Source organism: Bradysia coprophila, unplaced genomic scaffold (assembly GCF_014529535.1).
Source record: "Bradysia coprophila strain Holo2 unplaced genomic scaffold, BU_Bcop_v1 contig_24, whole genome shotgun sequence".
Classification (NCBI taxonomy): Eukaryota; Metazoa; Arthropoda; class Insecta; order Diptera; family Sciaridae; genus Bradysia; species Bradysia coprophila.
This window is the reverse complement of record NW_023503501.1, coordinates 6,409,127-6,427,269: the sequence shown is the minus strand read 5'-3', so window position 1 is coordinate 6,427,269 and position 18,143 is coordinate 6,409,127. Positions and strand designations below refer to the sequence as shown.

The 18,143-nt window shown below is 37.4% G+C and overlaps 1 protein-coding gene across 3 annotated transcripts; it reads left to right on the top strand.

Moving 5' to 3' along the window:
- Positions 1–775: 775 nt before the first annotated feature.
- LOC119077634 (probable multidrug resistance-associated protein lethal(2)03659) lies at positions 776–15,872 on the top strand. Of its 3 annotated transcripts, XM_037184852.1 has the most exons (21): positions 776–1,088; positions 5,585–5,666; positions 5,740–5,985; positions 6,309–6,383; positions 9,165–9,269; positions 9,337–9,598; positions 9,663–9,877; positions 9,944–10,160; positions 10,221–10,457; positions 10,525–10,685; positions 10,745–10,869; positions 10,925–11,075; positions 11,138–11,623; positions 11,685–11,869; positions 11,933–12,006; positions 12,065–12,386; positions 12,448–12,758; positions 12,822–13,049; positions 13,110–13,179; positions 13,238–13,580; positions 15,074–15,872. In XM_037184852.1, the coding sequence occupies exons 2-21, from the start codon at positions 5,590–5,592 to the stop codon at positions 15,351–15,353; spliced, it is 4,170 nt and encodes a 1,389-aa protein (XP_037040747.1). In that variant the 5' UTR covers positions 776–1,088; positions 5,585–5,589; the 3' UTR covers positions 15,354–15,872. The 3 variants fall into 3 exon arrangements, with proteins under 3 accessions (XP_037040747.1, XP_037040748.1, XP_037040749.1); XM_037184853.1 differs by lacking the exon at positions 6,309–6,383; XM_037184854.1 differs by lacking the exon at positions 776–1,088 and having other exon boundaries at positions 5,754–5,985.
- Positions 15,873–18,143: the final 2,271 nt, after the last annotated feature.

Sequence of the window (18,143 nt, the reverse complement as noted above, 5' to 3'; positions counted from 1 at the left end):
CGATCTAATGTCGGGCGTGTCGATGTTTGATGAAATATGGCGGGAACGAATTTGAAAACTATATGAAACGACTTACTGCGGCTTAAACCGAGATGCCAAGTCTATTACTACGTTACGTCATATGTTGCTCTGATGGTCTGTTGCCAAAGTATAACGTTAAAAATATCGAATGTCCTATATTCTTATATACGAGGGCACTAGCTTGACAAGACAAGTCAATTCAAGGAGGGCACTAGCTAGAGGTGAAAGATTTCTTCATTTCGGTACTAAGTGTTGGTATGGCTCTTCCTTATGCAAGCTCTACTCACTACTCACGGTATCCAAGCAAGACCATACCCAATAGATCTGTTCCAAGGGCAGGTGTAAAGTCCAGTTTACTGTCAAACGTCATCCACAGAGCCATAACCTTAAAGATCTTTCATAGTGTTATGATGAAAGAGAAAGACAAGTACCCCAAGGAGAGTTATAATTGACTGATCTTCGGTCCTCTCGCTCACATCGTAAGATGTTGAAAGAGAAGCAAATACTTTGACAAGTACCCCAAGGCAAGTTATAAGTAACTGGTATTCGGTTGTCTCGCTCAGATCATGACACTCTATACATTTTGTTTAGTTGCGTCATATATGGTTATGACGTTTGACATTTCGATGTTGCAATGAATACAACCAACGTGTGCCTTCTCATCGGAAAACGTCATGTTATAAATCACCACTCGTAAAAAAAAGAGAGAGCTTCAGCATGACATTACGATGAAAACGTTGCCGACACTTTTTAGTTGCTACTCGCATTTCGACAATAGCGGTTGTTATATGTGCAACAGCGACTCGTTCAATAGAATGTTCGAAAAAAAAAATCGTCGGGAATTCAAAGTGAAATAGTTTGTGATAACAATCGAATACATAAACATCGATTTAACCTTAAATTATGATTTACAAACTAACAAAACATTGAGTGAATAAGAATATTCTCAGTAATAAAAAGTGCCTTTTTAGATAAAAAAAGAGGAATATTTCAATACAATTTTTGCTGGTGCTCACTCATTTACTGTGCTGTAGTCGATTTTATCTTCACTGAAAAATATATAATTGGTACGTTCGTTTAGTTCGTACATTTTCTATGTACAATTTTGTATGAGTTGTGTGCGTAGTTATGCTGAAGAACCTCAATTATAGATCTATTTATAATTAAGTCTTTCGTTGTAACTATTGGGTGTAATATCGTATATACCCCGCGAAACTGAATAAACAAACTGTGCTTTTCAGAATCAATTAAACGAAGAGTAAACCGTGAATCAAAGAAGCTTTTTTTCGCTCAATTTTGGTTGGTATAGAAGATCTTCAAGATCTCTAAAGACAAAAATTTTAATATGTACCAAAAAGTGACTTTTATGATGTATTCAAACTCAAAATGATTGTTGACTTCTCTCTCCCTCTCTTTGCATTGTGATGAAATAATATACAATATTGCCATGTCATTATTAAAGCAAATTCAATTAAAATTTCCACCGGCTCATAACTTTTGCTGTAGATACAGGTAGTAGTTAAAAAAGAAGAAAGATTAACAATACAGACTGTATAGGCAGCATAATGCCAGCATGTATGGAATAGTCGAATTAATTTGATCAATGCGTTTAGTGGACATCAAATAATTGTTCGTTTCTGCTTAATATATTATGCAGACAAAGTGAAATTACACTCGCTAGCTATCGGTATATCAGCAAGTCAATTCAATGTCAATTTTTTATTGAGTCCATCGACGTTATCACATTGACTTTAATGAAACATCTGGACTATATTGGTTCTAAATTCAGGCTTTTTGTGAAATCAATATTAAGTTGAAATTACTGTAATGAAACATTGTCGTAGTTAATCTTAGCTAAGTCTTTCGTTTTATTATGAAAGGTGGTGACGAAATACAGATCTCAACGTAAATAACCCAAGTATGTGGTGTCGAGAATCATCATTCTATTGTTCGTTTTATCGTTGAGATTACAACCAGAACAATTGTGAACGTTTGCTTTTTGTTTTTGTAAAATTTCCCAAATTGTTCAATGATAAAGCATATTGATTAGCCGATTATTTCACTTTCGCCGTTACACCTTAGTTGTATCGGACTTACTGTCGCTACAATAGTGTCATAGTCTTAGCTTCTCGCTCGCGTTGGAATCCAAACAATCGTTAGAACTACTGTAGGAAATAGGTATTTATATCACCGAGATGTAATGGCTATTTATGACATCGAGTGCAAAGCACTACAGAGTAAAGTAAACCAGGCAAGAGCAGTCGATTTGATGAGGGACCAGAAGTTAAGGTCCTTAATGCACAGTAAGGCTTTTGATTTTGGTGTAAAATGCTTACTAATGCAAATGCATGAAAGGAATACGTAAATGATTGTAACGGGATTAAGGTCCCTCCTTTGAATGTATTTGCGACATCTGGAAGATGCGGGAAAAGGCAATAAAAACGCATTATGATTCAATTCGGTACAATTAGTTCGTGTCACCGCACATTCTTCAAAAGAATTAAGTTAAGTAATTAAATAAGTTGACATTTTTAGTCTGAACATTTCTAACAACAAACTTGATGTAAGCCTATACGCCAAATTTTCCAGTAGTTCAACAAACTAATCTGCGCCGAGTTAATACTACAAAATACGAATACAAGACACAATTTTTGACTTGGACTTTGCCAAACAAAAACAAATTGTCAATATAATAGCATCAGAGTTGATCGCTAACAAAAATTGAATAAACACAACACTGTCCTACAAGTTCACCACACTTATTTTAACTGAAAGCCAGACTCTCCACTTCCAAGGTCTTTAGGCAATATACCTTGCGATTTGCGTATTTTTAGGGAACATGCAAAAGCTCGTCACAGCAGGCTATTGAACCCACTAAAATCTAATTTTAAGTCGCTAACATAACTCCAAAAATCTTAATGTGGTACTAATAATCCACGTGTTTCACTGAGTCCTGTGAGCGATCCTGAAGACATGGACCTAATCTTTCTTGGGCTTTACAGCACACTTTTGTACACTTTTCAAGAAATAACACTAAATAACTAAAGAAATCCAACATTACATCTGCATTACACATTACATTACACATTGCACATGAATGTAGCGTTACAAACTGCACCTTTGATTTCTCAAGCCATCCTTGGACATGATAAAATTTTTTGGTTTGTGAACTTATAAAGTACTCACAAAAGTTCACCAAATTGCCCTGCTGAACCCAGAAAAAGTTGGGTCTTAGTAGTTAGATTCGCTCACTGAACCTTGCAATATTATACGTGTATTTTGTAGTATTAACTCGGCGCGGATTAGTTTGTTGAACTACTGGAAAATTTGGCGTACAGGCTTGCATCAAGTTTGTTGTTAGAAATGTTCGAACTAAAAATGTCAACTTATTTGAGAATTTTTAATTCTTTTGAAGAATGTGACACGGCCTAATTGTATCGAATTGAATCATATGCGTTTTTGTTGCCTTTTCCCGCATCTTCTGGTCCTGCCTGGTTTGATGTGGCTAGATGTGTACGGGATCACTGAGATTGTGCTGAGATTCATATAACGTTTTATGGAAGAGAGGCAACTAAAGTTTGCAAGTTTTGCATCTTATGATGCTGAGTGGCATAAATGAATATTTTCACACCACCCTAACCAAATCAAATAAATCTGCTTACTAAGTAGTGTTAATGAATTAAGTCTCTGAATTAATCGACACTATATTTGAAGGTGTCTCATCTTTGTTGATATTTTCTATTTTCACAACAAGTTTGTTATGACAGTATAATCGCATTGTCTCTATTTCTTAAAAGTCTAATTGCATCCGATTGTGTCAAGGTAGTAATGCAATTGAATTGACATTTTTTAACAACATAAAAACCTAAAACAATCCTCGTAAATGAATCTTTTTTACGAGATTGACAATTGTGTCATCAATTGTTACATAATTTAAATGGATACCAGTTGTATATGCCAGTATTGCATTTCGTTATTATTCTTCTCTAGTCTAGCAATGGAATTAATTCAAAAATCTTTTGTTGAAACAAGATCAATTAACAATCATTTGAGCTCCTTTCGGTATCATTTTAGAACAGACTTAAAACAATTTTTTTAATTGCTCAGATTCTTGTCTCCACAACAATTCTACGGCACAATTTTCGGTGCTTTGACATTCGCCCGAGATTACATGCTTTGAACCTCGACATTTCATTTGCATGCAAAATGTAATTCTTCATTTTTATTCGATAATAATGACTTCATTCAATAAAAATTGATAAAGCAAACTCTTAACAGTTATCAATCACCAGTAACAAACAACAGCGTTTTGTAAAACGAAAAACAAAATTATTTCTGGTGCTTCACATCACCGCGCATAAATAATACGCTGATTTCAGTACAACACCTTTTTAATACCTGACATGAATTGAATTTAACTATCGTTCGGTAAACACTCAATAATTTCTTGGTCACAGACAATTAACGTAAAGTTTAATTGCTTTATCAATTACACAATTATGGTTATCATTGGCTATAGGCTAGTGTCGGAGTCGACGATAAAATCTTCGAGAATTTATTTCTGGGCAATAAAATTTGTTGCAGAGTCATTGTCGAGAGTTCTTTGCTCTAGAAGAAGAAAGTGTATGCCATATGCCAACAATGATGTAGTTACGACCAGGTTTACCTGTTAGAAACGGCTAGTGATGTGCGATCGACAATAACGACAAAAGTGAACGATGATCTATGGTCAGTGTTTTCTTATACATAAAAGCATTTGGTAAATCTAGTGAAGTAGTAGATTTTATACAGTTGATGTCAACCGAATTTGTGTTATCAGCTGGTCCACTCAACAATCACACTACTTACACTTATACGATTGTGGCACAGCGACGTGAAATAGACCTAATTCATATTTTTCTTTTGTTGTACTGTCAAACTTGACAGAAGAACAAAAGGAAAAATTGGATTAGGTTCTTTTTCAGTCGCGATGTGTAGCTAAAGGTAGAAATAGTGAATGTGTTTGGAGTGGACCAGATAGTAAAACAGGCTGAAAAATTTGACGCCACAAAACAGGTGGTAAAACGTTGCCACAGACTTATCTGACATTAACTGTATCGAATGACACTGCTTAACTTTAAAGAAGTAACAGATTTAGTGATTACATCGCGATATGCCTGTCGCTTATTGTTCTAATTGTTTGCTCTATAACTGAAACAGTATGTGTCCCTCCCTTACATCAAAATTCGTCATAGGAAACATGATTTCTAGACAGATAAAAAGTGGCTGACTTGACAAACTACTGATTAAATTTTGCTTCTTAGCATTCATTACAAGTACTGCACCGTCTAGTGTAACTATATTATCAGTTGCGAAGGAGAGTAGTTTCTCTTTTATATACAAAGTGTTGTATTGTAATGATTGTACTATAAAATCATTATCAAAACTTGACGCTAAACATGCGCTCAGAAATAAGATGTTGATTGTGTCGACAAGTTTTTTTTTTCAATCATAAGAGGCTCTCATTTTGATAAGACATTAGATTACCTGTTACGTGATGATGATATTGTTTCTCATTTTTCAGTTTCAATGGAGTATTTAAAAGCGAAACAACTGCCAAAAAATCCACGTGAATCAGCGAACTGTTTATCGTTTCTGTGTTTTTGGTGAGCAATTTCCTGTAATTTGTAGCACTACTTCTTAGCTAACAAGACCCTTCCAAAAAAAACTGTCTTCAAGTTGGGTATTTCCAGTGTTTTTCAAAGGACGCAAACGTGAACTGGTTCAAGATGATTTGTATCAAGCGCTGGACAGCCACAAATCAAACGTTCTCGGCGATAAGCTCAGCAAAGCGTGGAACAACGAAATTAAAAAGAGTGAACAAAATGGTAAAAAGCCAAGTCTACTGAAAGCTATACTGAGTGTTTTTGGATGGCAAATTTTGTTGTTGGGCCTGATATTAGCATGCTTAGAATTTTTCCTAAGGTGAGTTGAGTGATTTGAGTTTATTATTTTCCTTTCTTTTTTTCAACGAAATAGAGTAAACGTCAGTGAGATTTCGACATCAATTTGCTTCAGTTGTTTTTCAGTTGGTCCACTAATACAAACAAAACTGCTCACACGTCTTTTTACACGGCTTCAATTTTGTTTGTATGAGTGAACCAGCTGAAAAACAGCTGAAGCAAACTGATGTTTAAATGTCACTGACGCCAACTGTAGAGTTTTTTTGGAAGCAAGTTTTTAACTCTTCAAACACTCGATTACCGTTTTTCTTTATCAATATTGTACAATGTGTATATATAATATAGAGTACAACAACCGCAATACCTTGGAGCGCTCGTTGCCCATTTTAGCAGGGTATCCGCAAATATGACGAACACAACGTAAATACTGTTTATCGGTTTGATAATTTGATTACACTTTTTATCTGTAACTTCTACATTAGCGATAGAAATTTTGAAAGCTATTGGAGAACGTCATTAACGTACAAAAGTTTTGCTAAGAGAGAAGTTCAAGAATAACGAAAGCAATTTGAGAGTGGAGATGTAGCATTTTGCCTTATTTAACCGAATCAACGAAACACATCCCTTGGTGAATCAAATCAACGAAACATTTCCCTTGTTTCTATCAGTATATTACATCAAGGACAGAAATTGTCTTTGACTATTCGAAACGGTGCAGTTTTTGATCACTTTTGAAATGTTAACACAATATCCGACACAATATCACAAATCCACAGGACGACAGTCAAAAATTGATCGAAAACAGAAATGGCACACGTCGACGAATACAGAAACCGTCAATAGTCATTTACACAACTAGGGACAAAACATACGTGCTCAGTTTTCGTGTGAAATATATTGATCCGAGAGGGGGTCGAGGTCAATAGACACCGGGATACGAGAATTTTAATTTTTATCCCAAATTATGGAAACTGTTCTTCATGCAGATAAGATCGAAAGAGGTGCTCGAATTACGAAAAGTACGGTTTTCGCCTCATTAGTATGTAACAGATGGAATCTTCTTTTAATTGTTTTCGTTCAGCTTATTATAAACACGTAAAAGTGACGTATGGCAACGCAACTGTGTTTGCATATTTTTTGTCTGCCAGCTGAACTAAAAACAGCTGAGAGAAGTTTAACGATTTATTTATTTGTCCATGACCGTATGGAAATTGATTAAACAAATTCGACCTCTGATTCCATCTGTGCGCGTTTCAACCGCAGTCGTTTTGTCGTATTATTGTTTGTCTTCCAATTATTCGTTACGCGAAATGTGTGGCAATTGTTTTGCTATATCGAAACTCTTTCGCCACTTTCTTTAGTTATTCGTCTCTCTCCCGAACAAAAACTGTATGTTACGGATGCTTCTATACTAACTAATTGGCAGTCACTAAATGTATGCACTAGATTGTAGCCGCACGTTTGTAATTTATTTATAGTTTTGCATTAGTATTATTAGGAGCAGCAATTACTAATCTATTCGCTTTAATAACCAACATTCTACGCTTAATTTTTCGAAAAATCCTTCAAATTTTTGGAATTTCAAATTTTATGATTTTGTTTGCCATCCAGTCGTCGCCATCAATTTTAACCTTTTAACCACGATATAATCATTGAATCTCCATTTTTTGTACCTCGTATTCAATGAGAAAATCTTGTACTTTAATTGTTAAAATTTTCATTTTTGCTATATAACAGGATACTAGTCAAAGATCACCACTTCTTTTTGTCACCATGGTCGAAAACAAAAGGCTAGTCGTTTCTGAAAGGATAATTTTCAAATGTTTTGCTAAAATGAAGCGCATTATGTTCGACACGATTTCATGCGGAGAGTTTCTTAACCTGGTCTAGACCATACAGAATACGGAAGTGCACAATTCTTTAAGCAATTATTTTCTCCATGCCGTTATCACAACCAATTCACGAATACTAAAAGTGATAAAATTGTACTGTATGGATAAAACGGATTTGTTTTACTCTTCAATTTTATCTTATCTTAAACTCTAATTGCATCGTTGTTTTTAACAAAGCCTCAACCTTTGCCAATTTTATTGATGGGAAAGTCTGAATAATTTTCATGTTTCATAATTGGCTGTGCATTAAATGGACTAATTAGACTTCAGCCATGACGGATTATATGAATCGTTTAGGTGTTACGATATACCGGATATACCCCAATAGTTATGACACCAATCCGACACTTTTATTTCAGACAATAGCGAAATATTTTCAGGAAAATTCAGAATGTTCTGAGAGAGAATTTCGCAATGCCAGATGAACTACCCGACGGCCGATCTCTGAACGGCTGTCTAAATCAAGTTTAGATGATCCAAGCGGAATGTAAAAGAGTTAACTACCTATCATACTCAGCCCGATCACCCACTAATAGCCAGTCTAGGCCTATAGTTTCTATTAACTTAGTTACGTAAAATGTTCATTTTCACTCCGATCTTTTCTTAGTTTGTCGCCAAATTAGCAGACAGACGTAATATGTTTTAGGTTATTACTAAATATCGCAGCGAACCGCAAATCGAAATGATAATTTTCTTAATTTATTTATCTTGGCACCGATATCAATCAATGATCAACATAAAAAAGCCTTCAATCTAAATAACCAATTGATCATAAAACCCAGTTGAAATTTAATATTTCAAGCAGAGACCACAAAATCGCACGCTATCTTTTATGGGGACACTTCGTTTACAAAGCCATTTATATACCATGTACATGGGAGAAACCGCAAAACCAGCAAAAAATGTAAATCGAAGTGTGTCTTTTACGTTCATCGATACTCATACTCAGCATGTTATTTCGACAAAATTATAGCGAATGCTTACCAAGTGAAAATTGCATAATGGAATGCACTCTTTGTCTTGTCATGCATACCACCTCCATTAATAACAAATTATATTCAGATTACAATAATCAGCACCGTTTTTTTTTTCTACATAGCCAGTAATGAAAATGGCTCTGCAGTTCTGTTAACAATTTTTTTTTCTGTTCAATCTCATGCCTTATGGATGGATGACCATGAGTTCCATAAACATGCATTCTATTGTGTTATCTAATTTTCATTCGATTCAAACTAATCTGTACAATAGCTCCGCGTCACCCAACCTATTATTAAATTGATAAACTAATTTCCGTTCCATTGACATACAGAGTAACCCAACCGATTTTCCTTGGCGGTCTAATTTCGTATTATTCGGGCACTGGATCGACCATTTATGATGCATATGGATACGCAGCTGCTGTCGTCCTGACAAGGTTTGCTACAAGAATCATTGAATGCAACCATCAAAAATTGAAAATTCTTTTCGTTACAACTTTGCAGTGCCATCAACGTCGTTTTGATGCATCCATTCGTTCTCGGTCAATTGCATTGTGGTATGAAGATTCGAGTGGCAGTATGTAGTATGATCTACAGGAAAGCGCTGAAACTAAGCAAAAATGCGTTGGGTGATACGACTGCTGGACAAGTGGTCAATTTGATTTCCAACGATGTTGCTCGCCTTGATCTGTCCATCATGTTTATCCACCACTTGTGGGTGGGGCCATTGGAAACGATTGTTGTTACTTATTTAATGTATCGTGAGGTGAGTTGGAGACATAGGTGAATGCGAAGCATGTGACAATGAAATTGCAATTTCTAACCATCAGATTGGAATTTCGTCTGTGATCGGCGTTGCCTTTCTACTAGCCTTTATACCTCTGCAAGCCTTTCTCGGTAAGAAGACATCGAGTTTGCGATTGAAAACGGCACTGAGAACCGACGAACGAGTGCGAATGATGAATGAAATTATTCAGGGAATTCAGGTTATAAAAATGTATGCGTGGGAGAAACCGTTCGGAAAGATGGTAGCGATGGCTAGAAAGTAAGTGAAATATTTGAGCTACGCAGATTATGGAAACTTTCATTGAATGTTGTTCACGTTCCGCAGAAAAGAAATCAGGGTGATCCGATATGTGTCTTATATCCGTGGTATATTGCTGTCCTTCATTATGTTCACAACAAGAGTGTCGATTTTCGTGAGTCTAGTCGCATTTGCCTTACTCGGTAATGTAGTAACTGCCGAGAAAGCATTCGTTATCACCGCTTACTATAATATTCTCCGTCAAACGATGACGGTATTCTTCCCGCAAGGAATCGGTCAATTCGTAAGTGCAAACACTTTGCCAGTCTTCGAATCGAAAATGTAAAATTGTTTCGTTCACCAGGCCGAAACGCTCGTTTCCATCCAGAGAGTCCAAAAATACATGCTGTACGAGGAGCAATCAGATAAGTCATCGGATAACTTCGCCGATGATGAAACTGACATAGTCTTAAAGGAAAAGGTGAAGGAGAAAATGTCGAATGTCGATTTTGAGGATGATAAGGTATTCAATGATGAAAAACGATATTCTGCGCACTTATCCGAGGCTGGCATAAATGTTAAAAATGTGACCGCACGTTGGGTAATACACTAATAATTTGATGGATTGTAATAGGATGGATTGTAACTAGATTTGTGTATCATATTAGGATAAAGAGAACACCGAAGAAACATTGGATAATGTGAGTCTATTGGTTCAACCGGGAACGTTGGCATGCATTATCGGACCTGTCGGTTCTGGCAAATCAAGTTTGATACAAGCCATTCTCGGTGAACTTAAGATTGATGCGGGATCCATAGATGTCAACGGGTAAGTCGCTTTTCTCCCCATTCAACAAGTCCAGACATTATACGCGTTTTGATTCGCAGAGTCGTGTCGTATGCTTCACAAGAGCCATGGCTGTTTTCAGGAACTGTTCGATCGAATATTTTATTCGGTCTGCCAATGAACAAGGAGCGCTACAATAAAGTTGTGAGGAAATGTGCGCTGGAACGTAAGGAATTTGTTTTCATTTTGTTTGGCAACCTGATAAAGAACTTCCGTCTCAGGTGATTTTGACTTATTCCCGTATGGCGACAAAACAATTGTGGGCGAGCGAGGAACATCATTATCTGGCGGTCAAAAAGCGCGTATAAGCTTAGCGCGAGCTTGTTATCGTGAAGCTGAAATATATTTATTGGATGATCCACTGAGCGCTGTGTAAGTAGACACTCAATCGAAATCCGATGCCAACTTACACTTTGCCTCTTCAATTGAAACAGTGATACTCACGTCGGAAAGCATTTGTTCGATCAATGTTTACGTGACCTGCTGCGGAACAAAATCGTCATACTGGTCACTCATCAATTGCAATACCTGCAACACGTTGATCAGATCGTAATATTGAACCACGGTCGAGTTGAAGGTGTCGGCACCTACGACAGTCTACGTGAAACAGGTCTGGATTTTGCCAAATTATTAGCCGCTGAGAGTAAAGATGATGAAAAGGACGGAAGTATGCAAAAATCACGGTCCAACAGTAAGTTGAACAGACAAAGCAGTGAGGTGAGCACAACGTCACTGGATGATAAGGGAAACGATAGCGCCATGCAAGTGGAAGAGAAAAGTGCTGAAGGAGCCATTGGCATGTCGATGTACAACAAATACTTTAAGGCTGGCGGTGGATTTTGCATGTTCTACATTATGATTGTGTTCTGTTTGATGTCGCAGTTACTTGCTTCTGGTGGAGACTTTTTCGTATCGTTTTGGTAAGAAAGAAACAGAAAGGTTTGAAAATGTTGGTTGTCCAAACAAAATGTGATGTTTTAGGGTCACAAAAGAGGAAAAACGCCAAGAAGAAATCGTCGCCGATTCCCGTATGTTAAATACATCGAGTGTCACAAACGACTCACTGTACACAGAAACGACAACATTGGGTCCTGATGTCGGTTTCTTCAGCAAATTCCTATCAGATATTGGCCTGCGTAGCCTGGAAAATGACGAACAAATGATTGGTAAAAATAAATCTTATTTTGAAAAGACCATTTCGCCGACGATAACCCGTAAACCTTTCACAGATATTTACATATTTTCGGCAATTACGGTAGCGACGGTGGTTATAACTCTGTCTAGGAGTTTCTTGTTCTTCAGTGTAAGTGTAATGCGAACTTACTCGTCATCCTCCCGACTAACACAACCAATTCTTACAGTTAGCAATGAAAGCTTCCACCCACCTGCACAACCTAATGTTCCAAGGTGTGACACGTGCTACAATGTTCTTCTTCAATACAAATCCTTCCGGCCGTATATTGAATCGATTCTCGAAAGACATGGGTCAAGTGGACGAAATCCTACCATCAGTGATGATCGATGTGATTCAAATTTTCCTCTCACTGGGCGGTATCATTGTCGTCGTCGCTATTGTCAACTATTGGTTCTTGGTGCCTACGCTCATAATCGGCGTCATTTTCTACTTTTTGCGAAATTTCTACTTGATGACTTCGAGAAACGTCAAGCGAATGGAAGCCACCAGTATGTATTCGACTTCTTGTGTTTCAGATGAACGGTTCTGACTAACTCGATCTTTGTTTAGCTCGGTCCCCTATCTATTCCCATCTTGGCGCTTCGCTGAATGGTCTTTCCACGATACGTGCCTTTGGAGCGCAAGAAATTCTTGTCAAGGAATTCGACAGTCTGCAAGATCTTCACAGTTCAGCGTTCTATTTGTTTATATCGACATCAAGGGCTTTCGGGTTTTGGTTGGACGTTTGGTGTGTTGTCTACATAGCTATTGTTACCTTGTCGTTCTTCCTAATGGGAGATGGAGGCGGTAATGTTGGTCTGGCAATTACCCAAGCAATGGGAATGACAGGAATGGTACAATGGGGAATGCGTCAGTCAGCGGTACGGTTCCTAAAATCGACGACAATTGCATTGTGCCTTGCAACTCATTTAAAAAAATTTTAGGAACTGGAAAACACAATGACTGCAGTTGAACGTGTGGTTGAATACGAATCGGTCGATCCGGAACCAGCACTTGAAACAAGCGATTCCAGTAAGAAACCGCCAGCGGAATGGCCAGAAAATGGTGAAGTAAAATTCGATCGAGTGTCGCTAAGATACTTCCCAGACCCTGGTACGGATTTGGTGCTGAAGGATCTCGAATTTCATATCATGCCGAAGGAGAAAGTTGGGGTAACATTTCATTTAGAGTTCCTTCGTCAAATTTGCCAATAAAATGAACCCTGGTTATAGATTGTCGGTAGAACGGGAGCCGGGAAGTCATCACTGATCAACGCTTTGTTCCGTTTGTCTTACAACGATGGTAAACGATCCCTCCATTTCATGTGTTCGGATTTAAAACTTTTCAATTCCATTTTCAGGTTCCATCATAATTGACAGTCGTGACACAAATTCCATGGGCCTACACGATCTTCGCACAAAAATATCGATTATTCCACAGGAGCCGGTACTGTTTTCCGGAACCATGCGCTACAATTTGGATCCATTCGATGACTATTCGGACGATAAACTGTGGAGTGCATTAGAAGAAGTAAAGCTGAAAGCTGCCGTCCAAGAGTTGCCACAAGGATTGAACAGTCGCATATCGGAAGGAGGCGGAAACTTTAGCATAGGACAGAGGCAATTGGTTTGTCTAGCAAGAGCTATTCTGCGAGAAAATCGAATATTAGTGATGGATGAAGCAACGGCGAATGTGGATCCGCAGTAAGTTAAACGAAGCTAATCCATAAAAGAGTAGACTATTGGCACGCTAGGCTAAGCGTGTACATATTGGGTTTATGTGCACTAAAACTAGTTCATATTGAATTGGCTGTTGGTACGCTAGTACCAGTATAACACTGTCACGTGGACTAGTAATGGCGCTTGAGTGCCAATAGTATACTCTCATGTGGAATGGTTAATGACCAAACCTAAGTTAAATGGAATTTTTAGACCCGTACGAAGTACTGGGGTCTTATAGGTTTACGCATACGTTTGTAACACGTCGAATTGGACTCCCTGAGTAAGGGGAAACCTATTGTGGTTGTCTAGAGATGCCAAATCCGCGAAAAAAAAATGTCCGTCTGTCCGTCTGTCTGTCTGTCTGTCTGCACGATAACTTGAGTAAAACGCATCCGATTTTGAAAATTCTTTTTTTTTTCCGTTTGGTAATGTCAAAAGACAGGCTAAGTTCGAAGATGAGTGATTTTGGATCGACCCCTCCCGAGCTGTGGCCCAATAAGTGCTTTACGGTTTTTCGAAGATATCTCCGGACATTTAAACGTTAAACTTGTAAGTGATACGTCAAATAAAAGGTATTTACAATACCGATCGACAAAAAAAAAGTTTATGGAAATCGGATGACCGACTCGTGAGTTAGACCCCTTGGTGTAGAACAGGCACAGGGCGGCAAGCAGTTTTTGCTTGTAGGTCGGCCACATTTGAACATATTTCGTCTGTTTTAGCTTTATTAGATAGGTACTGACCGTACCAATCAGGGAAAAAAAAATTTATGAGATTATGTTCTCCGGAGCGTGAGCTAGGTCTCTTGGAGTGAGCTCTTATCTGGCTACTCGGAAGTACAGTGACAATATCTCGAGTAAATTTTGACCGAATTTCATGAATTTTTTTTTGTTTGAAAGGTATTAACGAATGTAAAGCGTCGGTACTATTTCCGGTCTCCTAACAAAATGGCTGCCGGCGGCCATATTGGATTTTATTAAAAGTGATATAAAGTGGGAAAAATGATACTTAGAGAGTTTCTGTTAACATGGAAATAATTTGTTATGTGTGTGGGGTTTCAGGGATTCCATATACGGACATCTAAATATACCTATATACAGCTATATTGAGCTATATACAGGCATATAGAGCTATATAATAGCATATATTTATCTGTGAAATGTTTATTTATAGTGAAATATAGTTAAATATAGCGGTATATAGCTGTTTAAATAGGAATTTATGAAATTTGTCTTCGTACGGGGCTGTCTATATTGCCTCCGGCAATTTAGTTGTATATGATAACAAGGCAAAGAGTGTATAATGTAAGTGATTTTAAAGGAAGAATAGTTTTTCAGCAGAGAAGAAAATGAAGTAAGAGAAATGAAGAGTTTCACATTAAAGGCTTTTGATACGAATAGGTGTTTCGTACGGGTCGGCGTTAGCTATGTTTGTAAAACGTTCCGGTCGTTAATATGCTACTCGATCGTTTTCAGAACCGATGCTCTCATCCAAGCTACAATTCGCGACAAATTTGCCAATTGCACGATTTTAACAATTGCACATCGGTTACATACAGTGATGGACAGTGACAAAGTGCTGGTAATGGATGCTGGCCGTGCTGTCGAATTCGGTTCGCCGTATGAATTGCTAACAACAAAAACCGGTCCACGAATATTCCACGGGATGGTGCAAGAAACTGGCCGTGGCACATACGACAAACTATTTCAGATCACTAAGCAACTGCACGAACAACGTCTGAATAAGTCAGATTAAAAATAGAAATCGAATCAAAATCTGGTTTATCGCGAGCGGAGATGGATATAAACGTGATATATCACCGCTGTATGATAATACGCATTCCACAAAAAACATTGTTTGTACACGCGTAAATATAAATATTGAGTGCAAAGCACTGGGTTTGTTTAAAAAAAAATATATAAATTTCATGTTCTTAATAAAATGGCTGCCTTAAATGTTCGTTAAAATGGTGACTTAATTTAGTGGTGCTACTTTGATGAAACCAACGAACGAAAATTACCTGTGCCGCTGAGCCAAATTTAGTTTTAAAAATTCCATCAATAGTCCTTGTACAAAACAGAGAAAAATCGGCACAGTTTGTTCGCTCGTGATGGTTTTCATCAACATCATAATTTATAGACTTAAGTTTAATATCATGCCGTTGTGTATCAAATATTTACAAAAAAAAAAGAAGAATTTTGTTGTTAAAATTGATATATTTAGTCCAGTGAGATTTATGTCGGACAATAAATTCGTCGAAAATAAATTTGTAAAGCAAAAAACGTCTTTTCGAAAGCTTTCTGTCTCGATAGTAGGGCTCACTAGTTGAACAAGTACATTTCGGACCACGGACTAAAAGTCGCGTATGAGAGGTTTCCAGACAGAGCCGAAGGTTAGGTCTGGAACTGAATACACTAAAAAATACTTAGTCCGTGGTACGAATAGTATTTTTCATATTGGACGGAAAAAAGGTCCTAAGTATGAAAAATACATTTTTTTGTGCATTTTGTGGTATAAAAAACTTTGAACCTTTAGCTTTCGTTTGAGTCCAATGTCACCTGTGTAGTTTCGATTGCCGCTACACAGAAATTCATCAAAGTTACCTCTGCATCGAAAACTTCAACCGGATGTAGATGGCGCTATAGGTCACTTTTTCAAATACAGCTAGTGAGCCCTTACGAGTCTCACATTGGGTCACATTGTGTCATTGAAGCAATTCTTTAGCAGCCCCACACGAGAGAGGACAAGTGTGTTGATCAGTTGCTTCTTGTCAGTCAGTGGCAGTACATAACAATCCCAGCTCTCTTACGTCCCGTCGAATTTTTTGGGTCAGCTTGGTTAGTTTATTTTGATTTTGCGATGGTCAGACATCCCAAAATCAAACATATCAAAATCAGTATCCACATTTGAACGAAATATCTGATATCGATCACTCAATTCAGAAAACATAGCAGTTTCATTTGACGATCCAGATTCATTCGGATGTTCAGTGTGAGTTTGGTCCGGTAATACACAATCTACTTCTTCATTTTCTGCTATGTACACAATGTCGTTAAAAACAACGTTCGTGCTCTGCAGGTCAGAATTTATAATAAGAACTTCATGAATCGCAGAAAACCCTCAATGTGTTTTTCGTTCATCAGCTTAAACCAAGGGCCCTCTTAATAGAACAAACTGACAAATTAAAATGAAAAATCATATATTTAATTGTGTGTGTGACAGCTTCGCGTACAGACAGTAAAAGGGACTCTTAATCAAGGCTGTATACTTTGAGGAGGTAGGTCACGCAGACCGCCATTTTATTAGATACGCGGGAACACACCACTTCTGATGATTTTACATGTAAAAAAATTGACCACATCATCAAGACGACGAGAATCATCAGATTATATTTGTCAATTTTTCAGTAAAATCGTCAACTACTTGTTCAACGTTGCGATTTTATGCTGTCTTGTGAACGAATGTGATGAAAGCAATTGAAGATGAGCAGTTCTGTACTGTTCTGTGACCACCATCACATTCGGAGGTCGAAACAGCGTCTTTGCCTCAAGTTTATTCACTAAACGTGAACCATGGGAAAGGGAAAAGCAAAAAGCTTCGTTTGTTCTTGAAATTTTGTCTTTTATTTTAGCTTTTCTTCTATAGGCATTTCAGCTGGGAGGTTATTTAAGGAATTCCAAACGTCCTGGATAAGGACGCAACGATTTGATCTACAGGGGATCTTCAGTAAATAATATAAGGCAAAGGAGCGTTTTGTTTTACTGTCTCGTCTGTGCTTTCCCTAATAAATTAAAAGAAAGGAGCTGCTGTTTTGGTTCTTGAATAAATTTGTTGAAAAAGATGTGTTTTATTCGTAGTTGCAGTCCGAGCAACATGTATATGTGGGTAGCCCGTTGCCAAATTGTAACGCAAAAAATGCAGCCTTCAAATGGTCCCAATAATACCAAGTTGGTATTCAACTACCAAGTTTGGTCAGCTACCAAAAACTCAAGCTATTGGTTGGTTTTGTGCGATTGAAACATTGAAGAAAGTATTGACGATACCAGGGTTTGAATGGATTTAGATACATTGGAGTGAGTGAAGAGGTCGAACTGTTGGCTTTTTAGAAACACCTACTTACGACAAAAAAAAGTGGTAAGCTCGTAGCGTGTTGGAAAATTAATTTGCTAAATTTGCTAAAAATATTGACAAATTTTAAAAATTTAGCCGATCAATTTTCCTTAAATACTCCTCGAGTCCAGTAAGACGAAGATTTGTTGGTAAACGTGGTAACCTCTAGCCGTTGCTAAATACAAAGGAAGTAACAGATTTTACGACCCTAAAGTAACTACTTCTCTACGCATCATTTCTACCAACGCACTTTGCGCATTGTTTCTATGCAACGTCTAATGTAAGTTCAATGAAAAAATTTAGCTTTAGCTAAACTAGCTTTAGTATGGAATGCGCTCTTTTCTTCTAAATCTTTAGTTTTCTGAATTTATAAATTTGCAATTCGTGTTGCCATTGTAGTAATATTATAGTGTATGTATGTACTGGCAGCCTGTT

Bases quoted from the DNA above. Each gene is read 5' to 3' on its own strand.
- LOC119077634 (XM_037184852.1), top strand. From the start codon at position 5,590: ATGGAGTATTTAAAAGCGAAACAACTGCCAAAAAATCCACGTGAATCA. The intron at 9,270-9,336 runs GTTTGCTACAAG...ACAACTTTGCAG, and splicing joins GCTGCTGTCGTCCTGACAAG to TGCCATCAACGTCGTTTTGA. The intron at 11,870-11,932 runs GTAAAAATAAAT...AACCTTTCACAG, and splicing joins AAATGACGAACAAATGATTG to ATATTTACATATTTTCGGCA.